The sequence below is a fragment of the Muntiacus reevesi genome, chromosome 5 (assembly GCF_963930625.1).
Source record: "Muntiacus reevesi chromosome 5, mMunRee1.1, whole genome shotgun sequence".
Lineage (NCBI taxonomy): Eukaryota > Metazoa > Chordata > Mammalia > Artiodactyla > Cervidae > Muntiacus > Muntiacus reevesi.
Genome location: NC_089253.1, coordinates 36,013,133 through 36,035,822, shown reverse-complemented (window position 1 = coordinate 36,035,822; position 22,690 = coordinate 36,013,133). Strand labels below are relative to the sequence as shown.

The 22,690-nt window shown below is 51.5% G+C and overlaps 1 protein-coding gene across 1 annotated transcript in view; it reads right to left on the bottom strand.

Annotated features, from left to right (window-relative positions):
- Positions 1 to 526: 526 nt before the first annotated feature.
- CD6 (CD6 molecule) overlaps positions 527 to 22,690 on the bottom strand; it is a 44,095-nt gene continuing 21,931 nt past the window's right edge. Inside the window, exons 2-13 of the mRNA XM_065936514.1 lie at positions 13,894 to 13,962; positions 12,565 to 12,915; positions 11,708 to 12,019; positions 10,684 to 10,986; positions 9,157 to 9,222; positions 6,141 to 6,281; positions 5,697 to 5,792; positions 4,352 to 4,474; positions 2,703 to 2,774; positions 2,212 to 2,469; positions 1,824 to 1,928; positions 527 to 1,316 (exon numbers count right to left, since the gene is read on the bottom strand). Of these exons, the coding sequence (XP_065792586.1) occupies positions 1,252 to 1,316; positions 1,824 to 1,928; positions 2,212 to 2,469; positions 2,703 to 2,774; positions 4,352 to 4,474; positions 5,697 to 5,792; positions 6,141 to 6,281; positions 9,157 to 9,222; positions 10,684 to 10,986; positions 11,708 to 12,019; positions 12,565 to 12,915; positions 13,894 to 13,962 (1,961 nt within the window). The 3' untranslated portion in view covers positions 527 to 1,251. The remainder of the gene's footprint in view (positions 1,317 to 1,823; positions 1,929 to 2,211; positions 2,470 to 2,702; positions 2,775 to 4,351; positions 4,475 to 5,696; positions 5,793 to 6,140; positions 6,282 to 9,156; positions 9,223 to 10,683; positions 10,987 to 11,707; positions 12,020 to 12,564; positions 12,916 to 13,893; positions 13,963 to 22,690) is intronic.

The following is a 22,690-nucleotide window of genomic DNA, read 5'->3' as shown; positions in this document are numbered from 1 at the left end:
GGTATTGAACTCACAGGCGTCTGTCCATCTCCTCCAGGAGAGCAGGCTCTCTGCCTGCTGTACCCCTAGCACTTTTCACCGTGCCGGGCCACAGTACATTTCCAATTTGCCCTGACATTTCCACCTCAATGGACAGAACTGCCCCCACCCGACACCCACAACACACACACACGTACACACATACACACGAAGCCTGAGTTCTGTGGGTTCAAGGACTTGTCACTGCATGCCCCAGTCTCATTCAGCAATGAGTTTAATCTTGGGATACTCAGAAAAGGACACCAGAAGCTAGCTCTGAGCCCTCAAGCCTCTCCCTGGAGGCTGCCTGGACGTGTCTACAGCTCCAGGAGGAACACTGATGAAAACGTTCATGGGGATGCTCCCATCAATCCAAGCAGACAGGTGGGGACCCAGGGCCTAGTGCAGCCTCCGGGCCCCTCCTGAAAGACGTCTCTGTGCTTCTGCCCCCACGGGGGCTGGGCCCCACTCTGGGCCTCTGGGGATCGGGGTGGGGGTGGGGCCTGGATGGGACCATCTTTGTAAACTGTAGGAGGCTCAGAATAAGGATCCGCTGTCCAGGGATGGTCACTGCAGAACAGGGCTGTGTCCCTGATGGGCTTCAAGCATCTCTAGAAGCAGGGCTGGCCTCTAGCCCCAGTTCCAGTGGTTGGGGAGGGGCAGCCGTCCTGATTGCTGTCAGTTGGCTGTGCTCAGGATGGCTGGACTCCTTGCTGATGCAAGTACCAAGCTGAGCTTAGCCTGTATCAGCTGCTGCCCGCCTCCCCAAGCCCCAGCACCCACCTGTCAGAGCAACTCCAGCCCAACAGCTCCTGCACGTGAGGCTCCCCTGCCCCCAGCAGTACCTCTGAACCCTGAGTTGTCAGACACTCAGGCAACCAAAGCCCCAGACACAGGAGAACTGGAAGGGGCCCCAGGAATCATCCAGTCCGGCCCCTCCACATGGCCTGCCAAGAAGTGGCCCAGACTCTGCAGCTTGCTCACCCCCGAGGCAGAGAGCTCACCACCTCTCAGGGGTAGTGCCTGTGCCGTGGGGCTGCTGTTTGGGCTGGAGGGGGGCTGTTGATGGGTGGAGGCTGAGCAATAAGAGGTGTGGAGTTTCCTTTCCTGTCTCCAGGGGAGGACTATCAGTCCCGGGGGGCATGATCGCGGAGGATGGGGGTGGGGCATGGAGCAGAGGGATTTGGCAGAGCAGGAGTCTGGCGAATGGGAGCACACAGAGCTGAACCCGGGCTAGGCCGCTCCGATGTCGTCGTATTCTTCATCGGAGGAGGAGTCAGGCTGGGGAGCGCGGGACCCTGTGTGACAGGGAGGCTCAGGTCAGCGAGAGGCCCAGTCTTGCCCCTGCTGAGCAGGGACAGAGCTGAGTGGATCTGGACCCACCTCCTTCTCCCCATGATGCTATGTGAGACCATCTTATCATCTTTTCATGATTACTGCCCTCGATAGAATGTCAGTCCTGAAGGCAAGGTCTTGTCTTGTAGAGCAGGGCTGTGGTCCCCAAGTGCTGGGAGCCGCTCCGTGACCACCATCTCTCCCATGGAGCCATCTGGCTGTTTCTGCTTGAATGCTTCCACTAATGGGGAGCTCACTTCCTCTCAAGGTAATCTCTTTGAATCTCTCTCCATCCCACCTTCATTCATTTTCTCGACCTCCTCAAATTCTTTTTTGTATAAAAAAATAAAACTCACTATTTTTCTTCTTTTCCCCTTGAGCTGATGTATCCAGAGCTCCCCCATTCATCCACCCTCCAGTCCCTCTCTGTGTCCCCTCCCAGGATCCCTCCTCACCCCCACCACTGGCACCTGGACATCCAAACTGCTCAGCAGGAAGGGGCTGGGGCGGCAGCTGGTAGTTCTGGTACCACTCTCCAGAGGAGGTGCTGGAGCTGTCATCAGCTGAGGGCCCTGCTGGAAAACCCCAGAGCCAGTCACCCTCTGCCAGGCTAGTCCACAAAGTGCCAGAGCTAGAAGGCCCTCAAGACTCGGTACAATCTTTAGCTTGACAACTGAGAAAACAAAGGCCCAGAGAGGGCAAGAAACTTGTCCACAGTCACACAGCAAGTGGCTACTGAGCGGGGACTAGAATCCTGAACTCAGCCTGGCTCAGGGCTTCCAGCTTTACACTTCCTCCGGTCAGGTCCCATATAGGATAGGAGGCTGGAGGAGGTACACAGTCCTGGGCCTACCTTACCTGGAATAGTTGCCTGGGAGCCAGCTAGCTCCAAGTTGGGGGGCTGCTCCAGGAGGGGGTTCCTCTCTGATGAAAACACTTGAGAGTTCCAAAGAGGTCGCTTGCTGTTGGGGCTATTACAGTACACCTCCCCCGAAGATGTGCTGGAGCTGCTTTTGCTCCTTGGAGGATGTGGAAGAGGGTCCAGGGAGGGAGGGTTTGCAATGCAGTGTTCAGGGTTGGCAGGTGGGACCTCGGAAGCATGCACTTCTTCTAGTCCTGGGCCTGAAAGAGAGAATGGTGATCAAGAAGATGCAGTGCAGCAAGAGGGCTTTAAGTTAGACCTGAAAAAGAACTTACTGCCAATGGGAATTGGTTAAAGTCAGGAAGGACCTGTTGAGGGAGACTGCACTGATGCTTCTCGAGGTGAGTGAGCTGATAGGTCTGGAGGCAGTGCTGGCATCCTAGTCACCTCCCTCCCTCCACGTCTCTCCCCAGGCTGGCTGACTCACCTTCCTCCAGGGGGGGCATCTGGAACCTGTTCTGCTGGGCCTCCTCCTCTGTGAAGCGGTGCCGCTGGGAATCTACAAGCAGAGGTGGTGGTGAGGAAGGAGGTGGGGAAGCCTCCACTTCCTTGTCCAGAGGAGCCTGGAGCAGAGGCTGGTGTTCTGTGGGATTTGGGAGGCTGAACAGGGCAGGAGAACCACCCTGATGTGTGGAGGGTCTTAGTCTCTTGCAACAGATCCCGGGCTCACATCCTAATCCAGGCAGACCTTGAACCTCAATCTTAAACCAGCCCGGGGACAGGCTGCTTCTGGCCAGAAAGTAGAGCTTTCCCAGAGCGGAAGCTGAGGGTCTGGAATCTTTGCATCTTGGGCTGTGGTACCTCCATTTCAGAATCAGAGAGATGCAGATTCATAGCATCTTAAGGACTTGAGTGTCGGGAATCTGGGAGTCAGCTCTTCTGAACATGTTACTCCTGACTTTTAGTCTCGGTGTCATATTAATAGCATTTTGGACTGCCAGTCTTGCATCTTACAAGACTGGGCTCAGAACCTCAGATTTTAAGGACACTCATCTCTGTGGCTCCCCAAGGCTGCTCCATGGCCCGACATACTGGAATCATCCACATGGCCCCTCCAGAGGCCCTGGTTCAGCCAGGGGTCAGGGGGGAGGCAAAGATGGCTGCTGTCCCCAGTGTCCATCCTGCCCACCACGTAGTAAGAGATCTCTGGCCTTCATCTGGACACTCAGCTGCCCAGGACAAGAGCTTTGTCTCCCTGCCTCTCTTGTAGCTGCTGGGTTAAAGTTCTGGCAGGTGGAAAGTGAATGGGAGCCATGTGGGTGTCCCTGGCATGCTGCCTTACAGGTGGGGGCATGCCTTACCTCCCCCATTCCCTTGGTCTAGAATGCAGACATGGCAGTGAGCCACCCTGAACCATGAGGACAGGGCAACGTCTTAGGGACTGCAGAGCAGCCAGAAAGGAGCCTGGGTCCCTCCAGCTTCTCCAGATGATGTCATTTGGAGGCTGTGTCCCACACAACCAAACTCTCATCCTAGCTTATAAAGTAGGTCCCGGGGGGCTCAGGAAGTTTTGATGAGCTCCCAAGGGATTCACGATGGCTGTGAGAGTCTCTGCTGTCCTCCGACCTCCTTGCATCACGTGTGCCCTGTCTGAGCACTGCCTTTCCTCCTGCTACATCCCCAGCAGGCAGAGAGCAGAGCTGGAGAAGCCAGCTAAGGGGTGCGAGCTGGGCTCATCGTGGAGGTGGGAGAGGAGGTGAGACTGATGGAGCAGAACGGGACACAGGAGGGGTGTGAGCGAGCAAGAAGCCATCTGAACCGGAGTCCCTCATATCACACAGAGATGCAGCCACATTTAGGTAAATATCGACAGACTGACTTTGAGACCCTGCATGGTCACAAACACCAGAGAAAAGGTGGTCCAAGGGGAAATGCCTGGAGGTGTCTCCAGGGCCACAACACACTTGGAAAACCTCAGTGCAGGACCACGGAGAGTCAGTCCAGTGGTCACAAGGGAGGTGCCACCCTCGACATGCAGGAGTCACTGGGGGGGAACCTACTGCAGTTCCCCAGCCAGCTGGGCCCTCTCCCTGGAGCGGGCAGGTGGGCCCTCAGGAGTCGGGCCCAGGCACTCACTGTAGAAGGTGGTCAGGGCCACAGGAGGCTGGGTTCTGAAGTCATAGTGCTCATAGTCTGAGTCCGAGCTGGAATTCGAGTCTTCGGGGGACGGGACCTGGACCTGGATGGGCAGCTTGGGAACTGGGGAGAGAACAGAGTGGGGGCATGGCAAGGCAGGGGACAGAAAGGAGCAGAGAGAGGCGGCAGACAGCACGGCTTTTGGGGACCGGAGACGGAGGGGCGGGGAGCATGCCAGGCAGCCCACTCTGTGTAAGACTGTCAGGCCTGGGTTGTCTAAGCTCCCCCCATCCATTTCAAACACAGGGAACTAAATAACATTTTTTTTTTAATTTAACAAGCACATAGTAGTGACTACATGCCAGGCCCTATTCCAACATTTACAAATATTGGGATGTCCAAAAAGTTCATCCGGGTTCTTCCATAAGACCTTACAGAGGGCTTCCCTGGTAGCTCTGTGGTAAAGAATTCACCTGCCAGTGCAGGAGATCTTATGGAGAAATACCCTAATGAACTTTTTGGTCAACCCAATATTATCTCATTTAGTGCTCGTAATAACTCTGTGAGGCAGCTACGTTAGGGTCTCCATTTTATAGCTGGGGAAACTGAGGCACAGAGAGAGTCTCACATAGTCCAGAGAAGAGGCAGTGTGGCTCTTAACCTCTAGACCATGATATTCAGTGAGTGGCTGCTCTGGGCTTACCCTTGTGCTAGGTTCTGTGTTCATATTCTCTTCTCAAATATATGGATCCTGTGTGCAAAGAATCTTTATAATATTTGTCTGAGTTTTGTATTGGTTTTGTGTCATTGAACTCTTTCAAATAAAGGTGATTTAAAACATTTATAACACCATGAGATTAAACTCGAACTCCTTCACAAGACTTTCAAGAGATATACATCAGTATATCATTAAAGATGGATGACTGATTCCTTTTTTAATTCGGAAAATATGAAATATAGTTATGCTCCAGGAAAACTTTGATGGGGCTCTACAGACAGGCTGATTCTGGGCAGACTATTAGAAGAGGTGATGATGTCACAAACCTACTGGCCAATTAGCAGAACACAGCTCTCCTTGAGAACTAAGGTTCAAAATGCCTTGGGCCTGTTTTGGTCCAGAATTCAAAAGCCTAGAGCTCTAGGATGATGCACTGGAAGGTCCTCTGCCCATTGAGGCCCAGACTGAGGCTGGACTTGCTCAAAGTTCCGTGAGCATGCATGGGCTGGTCCAGGATTCTTCTCCAGCTGGGGCACTGCTTTGACCTAAGCAGTACTGACCCTCCAGAAAGCATTCCCTTTTTGTCCTTCCCTGCCCTCCCCACTCCCAGGGCAGGCGACATCCTACCTTCTTTGGTGATGGTGATGGGGACTTCTTGATAGTTTTCCATCCCTGCCGGGGTGGTGGTGGGTGAGTGCTGGTGGTTTACCACAGCGGGAAGGGCTGAGGGAGGAGAGGCAGAGATTCTACAAGTCATTTTTTGTGCATTTCCAGTCTTCCTGGTTCTGTTCTGATAGAGACACTTCCCTTCCCACCTTCCCTGCCCCCATATGCCCCTAAACACACACACACAATGCGGTCCTCCCGTGGACCACTTCTGAGGGGCATGCTGGGAAAATCCTTCCCATCAGGAGGTGCTTCTTGGGACCAGGGCTGGGTGGCCATTGCTGGATCACTTTCAGTCTTGCTGGCGACCCCCACGGCTCACATCCCCCTGGGAAGACTGGTCCTCATGGTCTGCTTGTTTTCATCCCTAGGTCTTTCCCGTGGCTCCCAGGACTCTGCACCTACCGTATTTTCCTTTAATTCTCAAGAGGATGATGGCTATGAATACAAGTGAGACCAGAAGGAGAACTCCCAGAATGATGCAGGGAATGAGGAGCATTAGTTCTCGAGGTTCCCAGTCCTTCATTTTCACCATCACAGAAGATTCTGGAAGAAAGAACCCCAAATCAGGGAGAAAGAGCAATGGACATGGACTTCTTGTCTATCTCACCTCTCCTTCCTCTCTGCACCTGACCCACTTCCCTTTCGGACCTCTCCTCTTCCTCCCTTCTTTTTTTTTTTTTTCCAATTTTCCCATCTGCTTTTAGGTGCCTGGTATATAGTGTGTGTTCAGTCATGTCTGACTCTATATGACCCCCTGGACTATAGTCCACCAGGCTCCTTGGTCCATGGGATTTTTTAGGCAAGAATACTGGAGTGGGTTGCTATCTCCTCCTCCAGGGGATCTTCCCAAGTGAAGTCACTCAGTTGTGGCCAACTCATTGCGATCCCTTGGACTGTAGCCCGCCAGACTCCTCCGTCCATGGGTTTCTCCAGGCAAGAATACTGGAGTGGGTTACCATTTCCTTCTCCAGGGGATCTTCCCAACCCAGGGATCGAACCCGAGTCTCCTGCACTGCAGGCAGACTCTTTACCGTCTGAGCCACCAGGGGCTCCCAGGATCTTCCTAACCCAGGGATCAAACCTGCATCTCCTGCTTTTTCCAACATTGGCAGGCAGATTGTTTATCACTGCACCACCTGGGAAGCCTGTCTAGTATATAGTAGGTGCCTGAGAAATGCATACTGAATGAGTCATTGAATGAAACTTTCTCCTGGCCACCAGCCCACATGGATCTGTCTCTGCTCAATAATCACTGAGCACCCACAATGTGCCAGGCACTAGACCTGGGAAGACAAATAGGACAGCAGTGTCACAGGCCTTGAGGGTCTCTGTCTCTATCTAATGGGAAGATGAATGCACAAGCTGACTCAGTCCAATTCAGTGAGATGCCTGGTGTGATGAAGGTACAGACAGGCGTGCATCCCTCCAAGGGACACTGATTCTCTGTGGGTTAGACCAGGGCTGGATTCCCAGGGAAGGTGACTCTGAGCCTCTGCAGGCAGGGAACAGATCATCAGGAGAGAGAGAGATCTCCTTCCCTTGGCTCAGATGCATCCCCCCTACTGGAGCTGCAATCCCTGAGGGCAGGGGTGAGGACCAGAACTCCAGACCTTCCGGCCCTGAAGCCCTGATGTGACTGCTTGCCTTCCCCTCCCTCCCGGCCCCACCCCTGCTGAAAATAACGCAGAGCAGAGAATGGAGGCCACAGTGAAACCCTAACCCTCATCACCCATGCTCCTGCTCAGTGCAGAAGGCCTGGGGTATGCAGACTTCAGGGCTGGAGGAAGGGGAGTGACAGTAACATGGGAGGCTGGGGGGATGAGCTCACCCAGGCCCCCTGACTGGCAGCAGTGTCTGCTCCCCCTAGAAGGATCACCCTCTCCCCGTCCTCACTTTCTCCCCTCCTCTTGAAAATGGAGCAGTTTGGGCCAGGGTGGGAACTGGATTTAGCAGCAGGAAGAAGGTGCAAGGGAAAGACTAGGCTGGGGGTCTGGGGGAGACCTGTGAACATGAGCCAAGAGGGTCAGAGGCTGAAGGAGGGGCTGCTGGATCATGGGCTGGAGTGTGATCCTTGGAGAATGTGATCCTTGGATCCTTGGAGGTCTTCATAAGTGCTTTGCTCCTCTGAGGGCAGTCCTACCCCAGAGGTCCCCTACCCCAACCTCAGGAATTAAAAGTGTGAGAGGGTATGTGTAGGGGTCCTGACAGGAGTTCACCCTAAAGCTTTTCATTCCCACTCTGTGCCCTCATCCATCGCCAGGTTCTCTGGCAGGACTTGGTGGCCTTCTGTCCCCTCCCCATGCTACCCACCGCCTCTGGAGAGGATCTGAAAGAGGGAGCCAGGAGCAGAGGGAGGGGTAAGCCTATGAATGAGGGCTGAACCCTGTGCTTATCCTGGGGCTGCCAAGGGGCTGCAGGCCTGGACTGAATCAATAACCAAGAATAACTGATGCCCAGGCAATGCTTACTGTGTACTGAGCCCTGTTGTGACGTGTGCTCTTCACCGGAGACTCAGCAACAGTGCTAGGTGAGAAGTACTGTGATTCTCATCCTCATTTTGTAGTCTAGGATCTGAGGCTCAGAGAGGTTAAGAATTGCCCAGCATCACACAACTAGCAAGAGATTGGACACAGCAGCTGAGGGTTGGACCCCAGAAGTTGATTCCCGAGATGGCTAAGCTACACACAGCTGGAGGACAGACCAAGTGTGGATTCGGAGTTCAGAGCCTCAGATGCAGGTTCCAGGCAACAGTAGCAGGCTGGCAACCCACCCTCTGAGCCTGAGCTGCTGTTTCTGTGTAAGGGTCATGGGAAGACCTCCCCAGGGGGCTGCTGGGAGGATTAAAGGGTTGGGAAATAATGACTGTAAAGCCCTGGCCAGTGCCCAGAGCATTATAAACACACTGGCTGCTACCCTCGGTGTCCCCACTCTCTGGCTGGTGTCAGATCAGCTCTGACTCTCTCCAGCTCTATCCTCCTGCCCTACACCAGCTCACGGAGAGTGGGAAGAGGATTCCTGCCCATGGAATGGTCAGGATTCAGGGAACTGTGGAGCTGACATGCAGAGGCAGGTGAGTGGGCAGAGGCAGGTGAGTGGGCAGAGCACAGAACATCCAGAGAGTCCAAGGACAGTTGGGGAGTCAAGTTCATTGTCTGGAGGTGAGGGATAGGGGACAGACCATCAGACCCCTTTCTCAGACACACACACACACACACACACACACACACACACACCATCAGACCCCTTTCTCAGACACACACACACACACACACACCATCAGACCCCTTTCTCAGACACACACACACACACACACACACACACACACACACACACACACACACACACACACACACACACACACACACACCATGCATGCATGCACCCAAGCTTCTGAAAAACTGCCCCCAGGGATACTCACCCACAGTGACCGGCTGACCACTTGCAGGGACTTCAGTAGTGGATAGATTGAGCAGACTCCGGGCACCTGTTAGAAAGCACCGCTCATTCACTCAGCACATGCACCCAAGCACCTGGGTGGCCGGGCTTTGTGCTAGAAAGTGGACAGGACAGACAAGTGACCTGAAACTGGGGGCGTGTTCCCACCGGGGCTGAGTCCCACACCCCACAATAAAGAGGATCTGATGGATTAAAGGCAAGGATGATTCTTTGGTTAAAATAAAGGGCTAATGAAAGAATTAGCCTTTCCTTCTGTATAATCTGCTAGAGAACACAAATATTTCCATCTTGTATTGAATTTGCTCTTCACACCTGCCTCAGGAAGTGGGAAGCTGACAGTCTCATCATTATCATAATCATTTGACTGGTAAGGGAGGGGGCTTACAACATTCCATAGTGGATACAGTCTGATTTCCTAGCTACTCTGTGAAGTGCCTGGTATCAACATCTGCATATTCATGAATGAAGCCTCCCAGCTGGTAATTAGCAGAGCCAGAATTCATAGCCTGGTGTCTGAACTCCACAGAGATGCTGACACTTTTTGTTCAAGTCTAACGCTTTTGCTTCTTCACATTTTAACACCTCGGAAATAGGGGTGGTAATATCAATCAATTCAATTGATGGCACATCAAGAGTTTATTTTGGCAGCATTTTTGTCCTGGATGGTGTATAAAAGAATAACAGTGTGAAAGTGAAAGTTGTTCAGTCGCGTCCAACTCTTTGCGACCCCATGGACTAGTCCATGGAATTCCCCAGGCCAGAAGACTGGAGTGGGTAGCCATTCCCTTCTCCAGGGGATCTTCCCAACCCAGGGATCAAACCTAGGTCTCCCGCATCACAGGCAAATTCTTTATCAGCTGAGCCACCAGGGAAGCCCAAGAATACTGGAGCGGGTAGCCTATCCCTTATCCAATGGATCTTCCTGACTCAGGAATCAAACCGGGGTCTCCTGCATTGCAGGATTCTTTACCAGCTGAGCTACCAGGGAAACCCAATAATAGTGTGACTTATGATCAATGCCATCTTAGACTCGGTGAAACCCAATTCATAGAGCAGGTAGAAGGCTTTGCTGAAATACATACCAAGTCCCCAGGAATGCCTGGCATCTGATTAGAGCTCCAGACACTGTGACTAATATTATTAGTGTCTTCTAATTTTTTTTTACGGTGATCACCAGCCCTAGGATGGCAAATTGGTTTCGTTTCCTGAGCCAACTCCAGCCACTAGGGAACACGGCTTCATATATAATAATGCCTTAATAAAGATTGGATTCATGATTCTAGGGCTGTGTCAAGGATCTGGGGAAAGAATACCCTGATCAATACCATGTACCCTGGGCACGGTGAGGGCCACAGTCCCTCTTATGCCAGTATTTGCCATTCCTGATCTAGCCCAACCTCTAGTCCTTGGGCTACAAGTTCTTAGGCTGTGGATTCAGATGGAGTTCCAGGGGATGGGGGAGTGGAGTGGGGAGGAGGAGGAGGGGTACCTGAGCAGAGGACCCTGGCTGCCTGGGACTGTCTGCAGAGGTTGGAGTTGTTGAACCGCCAGAAGCATTTGGAGAGGGTGGACTCCCTTCCCTCGCATGAGTAGTACATCTTGCCCGACAAGGAGTGGGGCAGCCCCTTGGGCACCCGGGCCACGGTCCCACAGCCCAAGTCCTGGCAGAGCACGTTGGCCTCTGAGTCGTACCACTCACTGTCACACACTGTGTTCCAGACCCCTCGGAAGTACACCTCCACCTGCCCCTCGCAGGGGTCAGTGCCCCCGGTCAGGCGCCAGGACTGGTGCTCTGCAGGGGGTGGGGGGGGGTCAGAGTCAGGTCAGGATCCTTTGGGTGGGAAGCCCCAGCAGCCCTGACCTACGGTTGCAGACTCCCCAGAGCCAAGGGTCTCCAGATGCTCTCCTTTCTGCCTCTGCACGCCCCTCTCGTCTGCCCCATCTGCTATGGCTGACCCTGTGCCGTCTACATCTCTGCTGCTCAAAGCGTGGTCCAAGGACCGGCAACTTCAGTATCATCTGGGACCCTATTAGAAATGCAGACTTTAAAGCCCTGCCTCAGACCTACTGTTTCAGAATATACCTTGGACGAGATCGCTCTTGCCTCTCCATTCTCAGGCACAAGAAGAGAAGCCCTGGCTGGACCAGAACTTCCCGTCCTCATCGGGGAGCCGCTGACGGCTTCCTCAGGACCTCTCTGCCTCCAGCTCCCCTTGCTGCACGAACCAGGTGACCCACTCTCGCTCAGGAAGAGCCTCATCTCTAACGTCACCCACTCCAGGAGGAGGGCAGGCTTCATCCTCCAGCTCTGCACTGTCTGCTGCCTCTTAACTCCACTGGCTGCCTTTCTTAGGTCATGTGCCACTCTCTCTCCTGGATTATGTTTGTTTGGGTCTCACCTTCCCTTTGGGCTGGGACCTCCCGTGGGCAGGGTGGGTCTCTCCAGCACTCACGGAGGCCCAGCAGGCCTACGGTGAGTCCTGGATGACCCTGGGTCAGCATCGCCCACTCACCTGAACACACCACTCCGGCGTCCTCCTTGTGGCCACAATACCCATTCCCGGGCAGCCCCGGGCAGTGCCACAGGTGAGTCTCCATCCCGCTGCAGTTCACTTGGTCCCGGTGGATGCGTCCTTGGCCAGGGGCAAAGTGCAAGCCGGGCAGGGCCTGGACGGCCCAGCCGCAGCCCAGCTGCCGGCACACCACGTGAGCATCGTCCAGGTCCCACGTGTCGTCACACACCGAACCCCACTGGCCGAGCTCCAGCATCTCCACTCGGCCCTCGCATGGGCTGCCACCACCCACCAATTTCAAATCGCGTTTTTCTGGGGATGGGAAGAGAAGGGATTTGGGGATGGGAGGAAAGAGGGAGAGGAAGGGAAGGGGTGAGAGGATCGTCTGTCGGGACTGGGCAGGGGAGTGGTTCCCCGGGGTTGTAGACCCAGTGAGAGGGGCTCGAGAAGACTGCCTGTCAAGGCTGGGGACCTCGGGTTGGGGAGCCCGCGGGAGGGGCTAGTAGCCTGGTGGGCGATATTGAGGAATCTCCTCTCTGGGCCGAGGACTAGTGGGTGGGGCTAGAAACCCGGTGGGCGGGGCCTGAAAAACAGGTCTGGGGCCTGGGGAGCCTAAGAGCTAAGAGATGCTGGGAAGCTGGAGTGTTTAATGTACTAGGGGCCTGGGGCCCTGCTGGCGCCTCAGGTGTGGGAACCAGTTGTATTTGCGTCGCTGGTGGGTGGGATTTCAGTTCAGAGGGCGATGCTTGGGCCCCAGGGGCCAGAACTGAGGACAGGAGGGAGGGGCAGTGGCCGAAGCTCTGAGAGGTGGGACGGGCAAGGGGGCTGGCGGCAGGTGCGGGTTGGTCCGCTCGTACCTGTACAGTTGACCTGGGCCGGCCACTCGTCGCTGCGGCAGGCGCGCTCCACCACCTTGCAGCTCAGCCATTCGGGGCGGCTGCACTGGACCGCAGGGGCCAGGACCCACGTGGTGTTCGGCGCCCAGCTGGCGTTCCCCGCGGCTGCCCCGGGCGGCGGCTCCGGGGTCTGTAGGACCGGCAGTTCCAGCGGGTGAGCCTGGCCGCAGTCCAGCCAGCTGCACAGGGCGTGGGAGGTATCGAGCTCCCAGAGCGCCCCGCACATGGGCTGCCACGACTGCCTGAACCAGATCTCCACTGTCCCGTCGCAGCGGCTGCTCCCATTCACCAGACGGACCTGGAGTCGCTCCCCTGGAAGCGCCAGACACCACCTGAACCTCGGCAGATGCTGATGCTGCCGACCCAGGGATGGAAATGGGGGAGGGGCGGAGTGGCCAAGGGCGCTACCAAGGATCTGCTGCGTGACCTTGGACGGTCCCCTACCCGCTCTGGGCCTCAGCCTTCCTGTCTGCAAAATGGGGGCTGGGCTGGCTCCTCCCCTGACCTTTTGGCCCTCCTTAGCATCAGGAGAGGATAGGGCCGAAGGTGATTAGAGGTTAAGATGAGTTAACCCTGGGGTGTCCAGTCCCCACAAACTCTTCTCTCTTGCCTCCGCCTCCAGAGTCACTTTGTGTGAAAGGAGGTTGTGGGCTCAGAGACACCCCCATCCCTCCTCCCCTCCCCCACCCCCACCTCCTCTGGGTACTATTTTGGAGTACCTCTGGGTACTAATATGGCCATATTTCCCCTCCCAGGCTCCTCCACTATTTTGAGGTTACTACCAAGGAGGATGTGATCATGACCCCTGAGCCTTGAAGGATGGACATGGGGTTGATGATGGAGTTAATGATGGGCCATTTCAGTGGATGGTGATTCCCTCTTCCCCAGAGCCTGCCTCCTGTTTCTGCCCAGGGTTACACAAAACTTTGCACAGAGTAAATCCTTAAACATCTGTTGAGTTAAACAAGGCCCCATCTGATGGAACCCCACTACCCCTACCAAGAGTCCTTTAGCTTGTTCTCAACAAATCCTCTTTAAATGCTCACTGAATACTTTGCCCACATGTGTGTGATTTTTGATCAATAGCCTCTCAAAGATGGTAGCACTAAGATCTCAAAGTGAATCTAGTGGTGGAACTTTAGGCATTGGGTCAGGAAGGAGAAGTGTTGTCTGAAGTTAGGGAACCTCCCTGGTACCATAAAAACCCATATTTCCCTTTTCCATCACACCAGTAGACCACCTGCTTGGTCTCAGAAAACTGCTTATGAGCCCAGTAAGATCGTTCCTCACCTGGCTCCAAGGTCTGGCTCTCTGCACTGGTGGTGTTGGGCTGGTCAGATGGGGTCGGAGATGGGTGACCTGAAATTAACCAGCAACAGCTGTGGTGGGTGAGTGAACTCCGGCCTGAGGAGGGCACACAGGTGAAGGGTAGGGGCACTCATTGGAGCCTGCAGTGTCTACATGGGGCCTCTGCTAAGACAGGGCCCTCAACCTTGGGGGCATTTACCTCCTTCAGGGCACGGAAATTCTCAGCATCCCCCACTTCATCTATTATTGTGCACACGTGCTCAGAAATCAGAGGAGAGCAAAAAGGAACAACTGTGGCTTTGGGGCCAGACCCACTCACTTGCTGAGTGACCACAGAGGGGTTACTCACTGCTCTCGGCCAGAGTCCCAATTCATTTACAGTAACACTTAAGAAAGTATTGTAAGGCTAAAAGGAGACAATACCGGTAAAATACATCACATATATAAGTAGCTCGAAAATGGGAGTTATTATTAGGAAAAACACTTTTGGTTTGAAAAATTCGTTTGAGAAATTCATACCAGACTTTAGGGAAGTTGGCACATCCTAGACTGAGAGCCATTGGACTACGAAGTACCTTCACACACTGAGAAACTAACATTTGCCGAGGGCCGACTATATGCCAGGTCTTTGCGTACAGTGTTTCATTTTCCTTCAGTAAGAGAGTGAGGTAGGTATTAGCATCCACTTTTAAGAAATTAGAGAAGGGAAGCCCAGAAAATAGAAATCAGTTGTCTGTGCCAGACTGTGTCCATTTGTTCCTCCAGAACCTCTGTCCACTTTGCCCTGAGAGGCTGACCTGTTTGGATTAATCAGCATCTTGTAGGGCCCTTGGGCTTCTGTTGGGCTCAGCCAGTGGGGAGCCCCCCAGAGAGAGGAGGGAGGGAAGGAGTGAATCCGTGAAGTCGTGGTGTTATCCTCCTGACTTTCTGCTCGTGCGATCCCTTGGGTAGCCTGATCCTTCATCTGAAGGTCATTGCTTATCCCCAGGGGCTCACCTCTGCTGACTTTCTCCTTCTGGATCTCATTGACTGCTCTGTGGTCTTGTCTCCTCTGGCTAAGGGTGGTGACAGCTCAGCTGCTCCAAGCACCTGGTTATCACATTATTCTTTCCAAATAAGACCCCTTCAAACTCCTATTTTGAAGGTACCACCTGTTTCCTGTTGGGATGCTGGCTGATACATGGCCTGAAGCCACCCAGCTAGCAAGTGGCAGAGACAGGATCTGAACTGTCTTCAAGGAATAGGCAGGGATATTCTGCTTTGCAGAAACATGAAGGGGGGATATGGTTGGGACTGTGTGCTTACTAAGGAACTCCTCTATGGTTCCAGGTTCTCCTGCTCTTAGTTTGGAGCCCTTGATGTCTAGGCAGAAAGACATATGCCCACTGCCAGGCCAAGGTAGGTAAGAGTCAATGAGCCGCCTCCATCTCTTTCTGCTCTGTTATGGCCGAATTAGAGATCCTGGGTTCCAGATTCAACCACAGGATGGAGGGGGATGTTGACCCACCTTGAATTTTGTGTAAGAAGTGAGGCTATTTAGTGTTAAGCCACTTAGCGACTCAATAACAACTAAATGAATGAAATGAAATGATTTTTGAGATGTGTTTATTATCACAGCCTAGCCCGGCCTGGCCTGAATGATGCAAGAGCTGAAGATTCAGGCATGACTGCTACACAATCTCGGCCTCATCTGAGAATATTCCATGGACTCACTCCTGGATGAGCATACACACCTGTGCACATGCGCACACGTGCATGCACACACACACACACACACACACACACACACACACACACATATGCGTGCACGTACCTGCAGACACAGCTTCCCTACAAACATCCGACAAGGCTACTCCATCACTCAGACAGAAAATAATTAGACCTTTAATTGCCTGTTCTCACCAACTCCCTGGTTGGCTGCCTAGCCTGACCTCCTGAGGGTGAAATGACTCTGAATTCAGAGCACAGACTCTGCGGCTAATATCATAGTTGGAACAAGAATTCAGATGCCCTCAAGTTAGAATTTCAGAATCTCAGTTCCCACAGCAATGGTCCCAGCACACCAGTGTAATTGTTATTTCTGTGTGTGCTGGGAAAGGGGGGAATTGGAATGCTGGCTGCAGTGCTTGTGTGTGTGATTGTGGTGTGTGTATGTGGTTGTGGGAGTATGTGTACCCTGAGTGTATGTCTTTGCATGTATATATGAGTGTGTATGAGGCTGTAACTGTATGTGTGTATTAGGGGGGCTCTAGCTCACTTCTGTACACCTCTCTGTGGGTCTGAGAAAATATTTCTCATACATAAAGGCACACATGTTTTCAACTAGATCAGAAAACCCTGGAGGGCTGGGCCAAAGTCTGGGTCAGCCCCACATCCCCCAGGGTGCCCAACACAGTGTTTGTTGATTGACTGACTGAGTGAAACAGTGAGCAGGGGGTCTCAACTCCAAGGACAACTGTTGCCAAGGCAGTTTATTGATATCAGCGATACTCGACTTGTTTTCTGTGTCACGGGCATTTTCCTGTCCCTTATCCCAAGAAGTTATGCTGACTTTTGTGTTTGGACTTCTGTGCTGCAGAAACAAAAGTAGACATTACCTCTCAGCCTCCTTCCATCCAGGCCTCAGTTCACAGAGGGCCCAATGCAGGGTCCTCACTTCCCAGACCTTGTTTCTGCCTATGTTTCACATTTTTCCATAAATTTGATTCACATTTTTGCTGCAATAAATTCATTTGAAAAGGAACCTTTACCCTGCCTTGAGAATTCACTTTACAATGCAAAGATGCCCGAATGTAAAAATATTCATTACAGTTTTTTGAACAGCAAACAATTGGAAGAAGTGAATGCCAATGTGTTGGGAAAATTGCAGAATAAATATGGTTCATTTACATCATGACATCTTATGCAGCCTTTGTAAAGAATAAAATAGACTTATACCATTTGGAGGGATTTCCATGGGAATTGGTATGATCATGTGAACATGGAGGAACGTATGGAAGAACACAGACCAGGTTATGAAAGTGGGTAAATTAGAAAGGTGAGTGGAAATTCCCTGGTGGTGCAGTGGTTAGAACTCAGTGCTTCTGCTGCCAAGGGCATGAGTTCAATCCCTGCTGAGGGAACTAAGATCCCACAAGCCGGGTGGCCTGTGCATCAGAGGGCCCTGCACTTAGAAAAGTCTTGGACTTGGTCAAATGCTCTGTCGTCTCCATCTCAAAATTCTTAACAATTTTGAAGCATAAGGTACTGCATTTTCATATTGCACTTGGCCCTGAAAATTATGCTGCTGGTCTTGCCAGTGGGAGAAGAGAAGAGGGAGAGAAAAAAGAAACAAGTGATGAAAGAAAGAGAAAAAAGGCTACACTTCAAAAAATCATGTATATAGATGATTGTATATGATTTTATATAGACTCCATCTATATGAGATTAGGTACAGGGGTAGGTATGCAGAAAAATTAGAAAACATAACAATATAAATGGGTATTTTGTACTGCTTGCCTAAAACAGAAAGGAATTGTAAAAATAAGTACACTAAAAATAAAACCACATTAGGGACTCCCCTGGTGGTCCAGTGGTTAATGCTCCATGCTTCCAATGCAGAATGTGTGGGTTTGATCGCTGGGCAGGGAATTAAGATACCACATGCTACACAGTGTGGCCAAAAAATAAAAATGAATAAAGACATATTCTCCCCCCATAAATAAAAATAAAGCCACATTATAAATGTTGAAAGATACATCATCATCAAATAGAGACTCTTGGAGGAGATCAGCAAGAATGACAGAGCACTGAAAATAAAATAATTGAAAACTTTTGTTGCCTAGTAGCTCAGGGTTATTTAATGCTCAGTTCATTTACCACCTGAAACTCTCCTGTGTGTGTGTGTTAATTGTTCAGTCATGTCCGACTCTTTGTGACCCCGTGGACTGTAGCCCATCAGGCTCTCTGTCCACGGGGATTCTCCAGGCAAGAATATTGGAGTGGGTTGCCATTCCCTTTTCCAGGGGATCTTCCCAACCCAGGGATCAAACCCAAGTCTCCTGCATTGCAGACAGATTCTTTACTCTCTGAGCCATCAGGGAAGCCTCAAATTGTCATGTATACCCAGAAAAGTGTCTTGAGTTAAGCCCACATTCTGGAAACTTATGGGGCAAGAGAGATATGGAAAGGAAGGGAGGGTTTCCCAGTGAGAGAGGAAAGAAGCTGAGAGAGCTACCCCTGGCCCAGGAAGGTAGGAGCTTTCTTAGGCTGGTCCCAAGCAGAGTGGGGCAGGACGTTGCCTGGGGTGGCAAGAGGAAGATGCCAGGGGAGGATGAAGTGAAGGAGACAGAGGACAGGGAAAATGAAAGCACTGCAGAGGCACCTTTCCTGAAGCCCAAGAAAATGGGCCACTTCTCCCCTTCCTGGGTCACCCAGGCCCGTGGGATTCCCCCTTGGCTTCTGGGAATTGAGAAACACAGGGAGGGAGGAGGTACAGACACTGAAGGAAAGTGGGGTGTTTTCCCAGCCGATGCCCCAGATGGCCAGCCCCGTGTCAGAACAAGGCCTGCGGGGAGAGTTTCAGGTCCCTGCAGGGGCTGGGGGAACGCAGGCCTGGCCACACCCACACACCCACGTAGGGGAGTCAGATAAACACCAGCTCCTGCAGCTGAGGGAACCTGCAGCCCCGGCCCCATCGATGTCTCAAGGAACAGGTAGGTGCATGGTAGATGCGCACCGAGTGGATGATGGATGGAGAGATGCTGTGGAGATGCGAAAGCATGGTGGAGAGGGGCTACACAACATACACGAGGACTTTCCTGGTGATTCAGTGACTAAGATTCCAAGCTTCTAATGCAGGGAGACCAGGTTTGATCCCTGGTCAGGGAGCTAGATCTCACAAGCTATAACCTGGTGCAGTCAAATAAATATTTTTTTAAAAAAAGAAGAAGAACCAGTGTGGGGAACATGGAAGGTGATATTTGCTGAAAGCATATCTTTCTTTCTTTGATATCAGTGTAAAGTGTTTGTGAGCACATGTGTCAACAGCCTTAAAAATAAAAAAACAAACCAGGCCCTTCAGATCCAGTAATTACACTTCTGAGAACTTTTCCTAAAGAAATGATGAGAAATACAGTACTACACAGCAGTAAGCAGCCAGAAGTCGGAAACTGGAACGTTCTCAATTCTTTTTTTCCAGCTGAGCCCATTTGTAACTATGTGACTTGGGCAAATCATTGACCTCACTGAGCCTCAGCGGCCCTTCTGTATAATAGGAGCAAGTACTCATAGGGTGGGCTTGCCATGAGGATTAAGGGAGGTGATGCCCCCAGGGAGCTCAGTGCCTTGGAGCACCTTGAGCTGTGGCCCTACTAAGGAAAAAGCTTGAGGCTATGTAGTTTCTAATAGTAAATATAACAACAACAAAACCCCAACCAGAGACCACTCATTTGTCTAGAAAGGGGAGTTTGGTTAGGAAAACACAAAATGTAAAAAATATTTGCAGAAAAAAGTAACCAAGAGTTTTTAAGGACATGTTGCTAGGTTAAGTGATCAATTTAAGCAGAGAAAGATCAAAGGCAGGAGGAGAAGGAGACGACAGAACACGAGATGGTTAGAGCATCACCAACTCAGTGGACGTGAGTTTGAGCAAGCTCCGGGAGATGCTGAAAGACAGAGAAGCCTGGGGTGCTGCAGTCCATGGGGTCGCAGAGAGTTGGACACGACTGAGGAGCTGAACAACAACAAGCAGGATACACAGTTCTCTCTCCCCTCCAGTGCCCGCCCCGCCCTTGGCTTGAAGCTTCTGAAGGTCTTCCAAATTCAACTCTCCATTATAGCCTCTCATTGCACCCTGGGCTTTTCCTCTGTGACCCCAGCCAACAGGCAAGCCTGTACTTTGTTTGTGAGCAGTTTCATTGCCATAAGTCCTACAAGATTCTAAGCGTCCCATGTGTACCCCAAGGCCCACAGACCCCAGTGCAGTGTTCTTCTCCCCAGCTGTTGCTCCAGGACACTGCTGGGGAAAGGGCAGAGTGCCCACCTCTCCAGGACTGGGACCAGGCCCCTGGGCCCGCAGTGCCCACAAGCTTTGGGAGCAGTGTGGGCCTGATGGCCTGTACACCGCCATGAATCATGTTCATGCAAACCCACTTTTGTTACCCGAGAAAGGTGATGAAGACTAGTTGGGCCCAGGATGGCTTGCCTCCTAGGCTCGAGGTGGGGGCCCAGATATTCACAGAGGGCAGCACTGATTCAGAGAGTGGTCCAGAAATATCCAACTGACCCCTAGCCCTGAGATTCACTGGGTGGGCACTGGACTGCCATTCCCAGTTTGCAGACGGACATTTGGGAAACAACCAGATGGGCATCTAGTGTTCTACTTCCAACCTACACTGAGGAGAGGCATTGCCCATCTCAGGGATCTCAAGTTCAAAGGATAGGGAATAAGGGAAGGACATTGTGGTTCTTCCCATTGCTCCGATGGGGAAAGTGGAGGCCCTAAGACATGCCAAGTACCCACTACAATCTCCAGGCACAGCTCAATGATACAGCTGACGTTTATTCACTACTTTCACACACTAGTCCTTTTAAAAATACTTTAGATGAATTAACTGATTGAATTCTCATAAACAGTCCACAAAGTAGGGAAACCCCGCAGCAAAAAATTTAGTAGTAATTTGCCCAAGATGACACAGCTAGAAAATAGCAAAGCTAGGATTCTAACCTGTAGAGTCGGACACGCCAGCAACTGAGCGACTGAACAAGGATTCGAACCCAGGCTGACTGTTTCAAGAACCCACACTCTTAGCCAGTCTACTCCACTGGACTGGAATCCAGTATCTTGCTTTCTGGTTCAGTGACCATGCCAAGGGTGAGGGGCAGAGATCTCTGACAACTTGAATGGGCTTCGAAACTCCTCCCAACTCTGCCATGCTCAGCCAGCCCTGAACTCAGATAGCCCGCCCCCAAGGGTGATATATCCCGTTGTCTCCCACATGTCTAGCAGTTAGGATTCTTGGTTTTGACCTAGGTGGCCCGGGTTCGACTCCCAGTGGGGCAGTACCACCCTTTTGGAGAAGGAAATGGCAACCCACTCCGGTATTCTTGCCTTAAAAATCCCATGAACAGAGGAGCCTGGTGGGCTACGGTCCATGGCGTCACAAAAGAGTTAGAGATGACTGACCGACTCAACAGCAAACGTGATACAACTCAGCACCCAGTCAAGCCTCAGGGACCAAGTCCTAAAAGGGCCCTGACTGTAAAGATGCGCAGAAGGGAGGAAACTGTCCTTTCCCAGGGCAGGAGCCTCTGGGATGGCCTTTGTCCCCTGGCCCCACAACAATGACAAGACAGGTCTGGCAGCCCAGCCACGATCGTCCCCACCTCTTCTCCACCCGCTCGCCACACAGCCTGGCTCCAGAGCCACCTGAACTCCCTTGTCTCAGTTCTGAGGCCAGAAGAGAACTGGGTTGGAAAAGAAGAGCCAATCAATGACTAATACACCCAGGGAGTTTAGGGGGAGGAGCCTGAGCCAGAGTGTGGAATTCCAGTGAATGGTATTTTTTGTTTTAGAAGAGTCCCTTGAAGTTGTTGATGGACAGCAATTATTTTTGTTCTTTGTTTTTTAAGTTTAATACTAGATTTATTTACTAATAGCTAAGAAAAGCCATGACAAACCTAGACAGCATATTAAAAAGCAGACACATCACTTTGCTGACAAAGATTTGTATAGTCAAAGCTATGGTTTTTTCAGCAGTCCTGTACAGATGTGAGAGTTGGACCATAAAGAAGGCTGAGTGCCTAAGAATTGATGCTTTCGAATTGTAGTGCTAGAGAAGACTCTTGAGAGTCCCTTGGACTGCAAGAAGATCAAACCAGTCAATCCTAAAGGAAATTAACCCTGAATATTCCCCGGAAAGCCTAATGCTGAAGCTGAAAGGCCAATACTTTGGCCACCTGATGCAAAGAACCAACTCATTGGAAAAGACCCTAATGCTGGGAAAGACTGAGGACAAGAAGAGAAGGGGGCAACAGAGGATGAGATGGCTGGATGGCATCACTGACTCAATGGACATGAGTTTTAGCAAACTCAGTGAGATAGTGAGGGACAGGGAAGCCTGACATGCTGCAGTCCATGGGGTTGCAGAGTTGGACATGACTTAGTGCCTGACAACAACAATGATCCTTAGTGGAACAGTAAACCTCTAAAATGCTTTGTTTTCTTTTATAATCTTTATTTTAGGGACTTTCCTGGTAGGGCTTCCCAGGTAGCGCTAGTGGTAAAGAACCCGCCTACTGATGCAAGAGACATAAGAGATATGGGTTCAGTCCCTGGGTGGGAAAGATGCCCTGGAGGAGGGCATGGCAATCCAATCCCGTTTTCTTGCCTGGAAAATCCCCTGGGCAGAGAAGCCTGGTGGGCTACAGTTCATGGGGGTCGCAAAGAATTGGACACAACTGTAGCACGCATGCACACACATATATGTATCTATTCTTTTTCAAATCCTTTTCCCATTTAGATTATTAGAATATTGAGCAGAGTTACCTGTGCTACACAGTAGGCCCTTGTTGGTTATCTGTTTTAATTTTTCTCTTAAAGTATGGTTTTAATGTCTAAAATATCATTTGCATATATATGTTTGATATCCAGTGTTGGACATTTGTTTTCAACATTTTCCTTTTATATTTAATATTGAGATGAATTGCACATTCTTATTTATGTAGAATAAGTCCTAGAAAGGGAATTATTGAATCAAAAGTAATACCCGTTTTTTAAGCTTTGTTACATATTCCTTAG